This window comes from Dipodomys ordii, unplaced genomic scaffold, assembly GCF_000151885.1.
Source record: "Dipodomys ordii isolate 6190 unplaced genomic scaffold, Dord_2.0 Scaffold4, whole genome shotgun sequence".
Taxonomy (NCBI): Eukaryota; Metazoa; Chordata; class Mammalia; order Rodentia; family Heteromyidae; genus Dipodomys; species Dipodomys ordii.
In genome coordinates this window covers 17,815,382-17,822,515 of record NW_012267220.1, presented here as the reverse complement: position 1 = coordinate 17,822,515, position 7,134 = coordinate 17,815,382, and the positions used below count along the sequence as shown (strand labels likewise).

General features: G+C 37.1%; 1 protein-coding gene across 1 annotated transcript in view; it reads left to right on the top strand.

Annotated features, from left to right (window-relative positions):
- Nucleotides 1–3,197, top strand: part of Triml2 (tripartite motif family-like 2) — a 13,055-nt gene extending 9,858 nt beyond the window's left edge. Inside the window, exon 4 of the mRNA XM_013023972.1 lies at nt 1,661–3,197. Within this exon, the coding sequence (XP_012879426.1) occupies nt 1,661–2,187 (527 nt within the window). The 3' untranslated portion in view covers nt 2,188–3,197. The remainder of the gene's footprint in view (nt 1–1,660) is intronic.
- Nucleotides 3,198–7,134: the final 3,937 nt, after the last annotated feature.

Here is a 7,134-nt window from a genome sequence, read left to right as displayed (position 1 = left end):
AAGCTCAGGGACAGTGCCCAGGTGCTGAGTTCAAACCCCAGGACTGGCAATAAATAAATAAATAATACATTTTAAAAGATGCTAAGAGTATAGAACTTAAAATTTAAAGATTAGAGCATGTGGTTAGAAGAACTCACTCACTCCTGGATTAGATATTAGAGGAATTTAATTTAAAAAATACAGTATTTCTTCTGATAATATAACCATCAACAACTAAAGCAACAGGGTACAATATTAAGAAATAGAGACTGAGAGCTGGGCACCTGTGGCTCATGCCTATGATTCCTAACAACTAGGAAGCTAAGATCTGAGTATCACAGTTCAAAGCCAGACTAGGCAGGAAAGTCCATGAGACTCTTATTGCCAATAAACCACCAGAAAACCAGAAGTGATGGTGTGGCTCAACTGGTAGAGTGTTCCTTGAGCTGAGGACCTGAGGGACAGCACCTAGGCCCAGAGTTCAAGCCCCACAACTGACCAAAAAAAAAGAAATAGAGAGATTGAGGTTGGAGTTCTATTTTGACTGTGTTATGTTTGAAATTCTCTTCATATCCAACTAGTTAGTTTCTCACAGTTTGTTTATGTAGTAAGTCAGGAGGTATAGAAGACATTGAAAGTTAGGCTATGTAAGGTCTTCTCAGGCAGAGAATGCAAGTCATAAAAAGAAGGAACTCAAGATCAAACCCTGAAAAAAATCACAATATTTGGGTGTTAAGCAGAAAGGTAAGAGAAGAAATAATCTGAGATATGAAAAAGTCAAAAACTGCTTTGCACCAAGTATAAAAAAAAATCTCAGTGAACTTGGTTTTGGTTTGATTTTTTTTCCCCTGGACGATTCTTACTGGATTTCTAGCCTTCGCTAGTAAGTGCTACTTGGAATTATTTAAGATTAAGTGAATGCTATTTGCAGTTTTAGGAGTTTATATCACACTTGGAATATTGAAGATGAATAGAATGATCAAATGACAGAAATGTCGTGGGTCAACTGTTGTTTTTCTTTTGTTGTTTTTGTTGTTTGGTCATGGGGCTTGAACTCTGGGCCTGGGTGCTATACCTCAGCTCTTCAGCTCTGGGTAAGCATGCTACTTCTTGAGCCACAGCACCTCTTCCAGTTTTCTGGTGGTTCATTGGAGATATGAGTCTCACTGACTTTCTTGCCAGGGCTGGCTTTGAACCACGATCCTCAGATCTCAGCTTCCTGAGTAGCTAGGATTATAAGTATGAGCCACTGGAGCCTGACTCTGTGGGTGAACATTTTTATTAGTAGGTAGCAAGCAGGAGTTCTGCCTTAGAAAAGATCTTCAGGGAAACAGGTTATATCCCAGGTCATATCTACGGGGGCAGACTACAAGGGCAATTTTAAAGACTCTGAGTTGATGGGAGTTGTAAACCTCCCCTTGACCCATTCATTATTTTGTTGTTGTTGCTGTTGTTTTCCTCTCTCTCTCTCTCGTGCGATTGTGTCCCTTTGCACCATTGCATTAACTTCATGGTTCCCTGATGTTCATTTCTTGAGTCTCCTCAATTCCTGTGCTCTCCTTAATTGGTCTCTGCTATGTCGGTGCCTGAGGCTATGCTCAACCATTGGGAAGTTCCTGAAAATAAGAAACCATATCTGATATGTCCTAACTTTCCTAACTGAACTTTTCTGTCCCTGCAGGACATATAACTTTGGATCCTGAAACAGCTCATCCTTGCCTGGTCTTATCCAAGAACCTGAAAAGTGTGAGACTCAGAAATATCCAGCAGGATGTGCCTGGAAAGCCATGGAAGTGTGACTTTAGTGCCACTGTGTGTGCTGCAGAGAGCTTTTCCTCAGGGAAGCACTACTGGGAGGTGAACGTGGCAATGGCATCCAGGTGGCAACTGGGTATATGCAGTGTTACAGACAGAAAGGGCAACAGGATGGAAGCATCTGGAAATAAAGTCTTACTCATGGGATCCATGATGGGGACTGATTACACCTCATGGGTCTTTCCTCCTTTAAAAAAGATTTACTTGGGGAAGCAAATGCATAGAGTTGGAGTCTTCCTGGACTACGAGTATGGGCAGCTGTCATTCTACGACGTGACAGAGAGCTCCCTCATTTATCATTTCTCTCACCTCACCTTCCAAGGAAATATTAAGCCTGTGTTTGCTCTTTGTACTTCAAGTGGAGACTTGAATTCAGATTCTCTCACTGTCTGAAATGTTTGCGGTGAACTCTTCATCTCCTGCTAAATATAAGATCACAGGAGATCAGAAAACTAAGGGCAAATCTCTATGAAGTAATTTATCTAAAGTAATTCAATGTGATACTCCAAATCCCTGGCATTGATGTGGTTTCCAACACCTATTTAATGGAAGAGATTGTATTATAAATTATAATAACTCTATACACTAATTAGAACAACAAATGCATGCGCATCATGAACAGGAGATAGTAGAGAAGAAATATTAAGAATCTGAAGATCTTAGTATTAGCAGTGGGAAGGACTATAGACATATTTCTGAAAACACAGGCAGACTTAAGTATATTCAGGACTGAAAAACAAGATGCTATGAGTGTAGCCATCTAGGGCCATACTGAATGGAAGTGGTCACATTGAAACATCTTATTGCTAACAGTGAGTTTCAAGGCTTCTTAGCACTTATCCTTACGTGTAAAGAAGAGTAGCAATCTCCCCGGAGATTTTTATCTGATAGCAAGGTGGTGTCTCCCTCTGTAAATACTCACGAATACTCTGGTAGATCAGGGAAGCTTTTGAATAAATAGACTATCATGGTGGATCTAGATAATTATAATCTTGTTTATTTGACTACTAGAGACACACCTTAAATTGACCTCTTAAAAATGTTAACAACTTCAAAAATATTTCTTTTCTCTTTTTTTTTAAACTTCTCAACTTTATGTACCTCAATTCCTGGTACCAGAAGAAACAATAAAGTAAGAAATAGACAATGATAGTTGGTGTGTTCAGTGGACCTAGCTTTTTGTGTGGCCTCCAAGTTTACATTTCAAAAGGTAAAGATAGGGAGGTGATGTTGTAGACTAGAAGTAGTAGGAAGCAAACTTAGATGAACCTTGTTTGTAGCCTCTTAAGTCACAGGCTAGCCTGCATACTATAGTTCAAGATTACCAATTAGAGGTTGTTTTAGGAAGATGGCTTGTTCTTAACTGAAAGACAGGGTAGTTTGGCTGGAACAATCAACCTCTTTAAGGCTCAAAGAAGAAAAAAGAAGTGGTTTTGTTTTGTTTTTGTTTTTTTTTTAATCTTGTATAACAAGATAAAAAGAACATCAATTCATGAAGACTAGAGAAAGAATTTAAAACTTTGATTTGTTGGATTTCCTGAGTGGAATGTGATAAAAACACTATCAACGGGACCCTGAAGCTTAAAAAAAAAAAGGACATAGGTGGGCAATGAGAATAGATGGAGATAGTTGTATTGTAATTGTTGTCTTGACAAATTATGAAGTGCTTAAAGAGAATGAAACTTCTGCCCTGGAGAGTATCAAGTGTGAGACAGAACTTACCTCCACATAAGCATTCTAGATAGCAATAAATTAATGCAGTAGGAAGTATAAAAAGAAAAGGTATTAAATGTGAAATTACATACATTTTTAAAATAATAATTTCTTGTAGACTTGCTATCTACCAGATACAATTCCAAGTGCTTTTTGTTACCTAAAGTAGTTCTTTTAACTCGCAGAGACCTTTTTTCTTAATTTTGTTGAGGTGGAAATAGAGCCAGTAAGTTCACAATCACCAAATAGTGATAGTTCCAAATCCTTGAAAAAACAGCCTCTATTCACAGATTTATCTCCATAAAGGTATTCAAGGTCAGATGACTGAGGTTGCCTGGAGGGGAAGGTGAAAGTAACTGGAGGTTGGCAAAGATATGACAGTTAAAGCCAGATGGAGTAGCTCATACCTGTATTCCCAGCATTTAGGAATAGAGGCAGAAGGACTAGTCTAGGATAGATAATAGTGATACCAGGTCTCAAAAATGAAACAACAAGAATTTTAATAGTTAAAACTACATTTTTAAATGCAATTGAGGAAAATATTTCTGTAAAATGTTTTTTAAATGTATTTACATTTGTATAATAAAACTTTGAATGAAATACAGGTTAAAATCTTACTTGAATAAGCCTTTTTTTTTTCTTCTGAGTGTTTTAATGGACTTTGTGTTCAACCTAAGACACAGCCTAATCAGCTAAAGATGTCCCAGTAATTGTGTTTCTTGTCTCAGATAGGAGAGCTATGTGGCCATTCTTAATACCTGTTTGGAAAAGGGGGTGGTTTGGGGGAGGGAAGGGTCCCTGTGCTGATTTTTACAACTCTTGTCATTATTCTTTGTCATGTAGAACTTCTGTAGCTGAAAGCTATTCTGATAAGAGTCAAAGTTTCAAATAACAATGAAGTTTAATCTGGGAGCTTATAGACAAGTGAATTCTCTGCCTGTTGCAGATGATTGCTCAAACAGAAAAAGTAATTTCTGAGTTCGTAGTATGTTGGGGATGTGAAGGAGGAATACAACATTCTCCACCTCCTTAAAACCTCTCCCAAGATGCTTATGAGCATCTTTCCCTCCTGACCCATGTTTTTATTGATTTCAATTTGCTTTCAGAGTACAGTTACATTTATGTGGAATCCTGGTCAAGATGAATTGTTTCATAAAAATAAAAACTTATTTCCTTAACTTAAGCCTCTTTCATACTTCCAAATTATTACATTAGCTTCCCTTTTTTACTTTAACTCTTCCGGAATCTATTATAAAGCAAGCTGTCCTCTAATAAACACTCTTAGGCCCACATTGTTCTGTTTTTGACATGTTTCTTTATGGGTTCAATCAGAACCTACTGAATTTCTAAAGTTGTCAACCTCTTAGGAGTCCCAAGCTTTATATAAACGTCGAGATCTGACTTTGATGATGCACTTGGAAATCATCATTGACTCCAAATTTGCTTTGCTCCCATTCTCCGTTAAATCCATTAAGATTTTTTTTCCTTTCTTTTTATTACATTAGTCCAAGTTCTGTCATTCATGTCAATTTCTTCTACTTCCTCTTATTTCTCTTCCAATCTTGCCTTACTCAAACATGCTCAGAGAAAACCATTCCCTAAATACTCTCCCTAATCCTGCCTCTCACTCCATAAACTCTTATCATTCATTATTTTCTTTATAGCCTTAAGGATTACCTGAATTCATGCTACTCATTTAATTTATTTACCTTCTTTTTCTGGCTTATAAACTCCCTGTGCCAAGGGCTTTGAATAGTAAATAAGACAACCAACAAATATTCATTAAGCAATTGCCATATGCCAGGTATTTATTTTACAAGAAAGAACAAAACTGATTCCTCACATTAATGAGCAGATGAACCAGTTTGACTTGAGAACTTTGAAGTATAATTTGTCTAAGGAACTGTTTGTTTTGTCAAGATGATAGATTTTTAATGAAATCGACTTCTCTAGCATGTATACCTATAATATTTCATCATGATCCATTGGCTATTATGGTTTACTGATTATGTCTCCTGAATATTTGAAAATAAAAGATGAAGATATTACCAAAATGATGGTGAGAGAAAATTTCCAAGATTACAGTAACAGCTAGCAGAAGATAAAGCCAAAGACAGGAGATTCACACAAGATACCTTAAAAAAAAAAAGTTAATAGAACTGATTATCTGATAGATGTTTGACTATATTAAGAAATGTTTTATAAACCCATAGGAAAGTATGGGAATGAATTTGCATTTGGTATGTTAAAAAAAGGAAAAATTAAACATAGAAAAATGAGATAATTATAATCTTCACTTAAAAAAACTAAGTTGTTGATTAGTGAAGAGCCTATTTGCTCAGCTCTAGATATTTTTGGTCACATATGAGGTAGAAAATGATTTTTTCAAATAGTATGAATACAATATAATGAAATGATAGTTGAAGGGAAGTTGGCCATAGAGAGTAAAGAGTGTCAATCTTTGTTTCATAATCGAAAATTTGATAATACCTAAAAACTGAAAGTTTGGGGGCTGGGAAGGTGGCTCAGTGGTAGAGTGCTTGCCTTGCATGCATGAGGCCCTGGGTTCGATTTCTCAGCACCACATAAGCAGAGAAAGCCGGAAGTGGGGCTGAGGCTCAAGTGGTAGAGTGCTAGTCTACAGCTGAAGAGCTGAGGGACAGTGCCCAGGCCCAGAGTTCAGGCCCCTCGACCGACAAAAAAAAAAAAAACTGAAAGTTTGAAATATCATGCAAATTCAAGAGTCAACTAAGCTGAATATTCCTCATACCTATGTAGCTAGAGAGAAGAGATGGTTTTGGATCTGTAGTTTTGCTTTGATTTTTTTTTTTTTTTTTGCGGGTCATCGGCCTGAATTCTGGGCCTGGGTGCTGTCCCTCAGCTCTTTAGCTCAAGGCTAGTGCTCTACCACTTGAGCCACAGTGCCACTTCCAGCTTTTTCCGTTTATGAGGTGCTGAGGAATCAAACCCAGGGCCTCATGGATGCAAAGCAAGCACTCTACCACTAAGACACCTTCCCAGCCCCATGCTTTGATTTTTAAAATACACTATTTATGTATTTTTGATCTTAGTAAAGTATGGGGTTTTTTTTTGGTAAAAATGTAAATTAAATTAAAAGAATGAAGACTGGGTAAATGGTGTGCTATTTTACTTTCAGACAACCGAGAAAATTTGCATGTCAAAAGTCAGGAATATTAAATTATTTCTATGACAACTATTCTAGGAAGGATTTTTTTTTAGGTTTTCTGACTGAAATGTTATCAACATTTATGATTGTCCTATGAAAATCTAGGAAGTAGAAGCATAGCTCAAATGGTAGAGTATCTTCTTTGAACAAAATAGCCAAGAATGCATGAAGTCCTGAGTTAGAGCCCAGTACCAGGGTGCATGCACACACACACACACACACACACACACACAAAGAAAGGGAAAGAGTGAAGGAAAGAGTAGAAGGAAGGAAGGAAGAAAGAAAAAGGAAAGAAGGACCCATGTGCTTTTAGAAGGGAAAAAATGGAAAACCACTGAATTAAGGAGAAAAAATAAGACAAAGCAAACCCAAAAAGTCAAGACAGTGAAGACCCATGGCACTTTTTCATAAATGATTCAATCTTGAGCAAATAAAGTGAA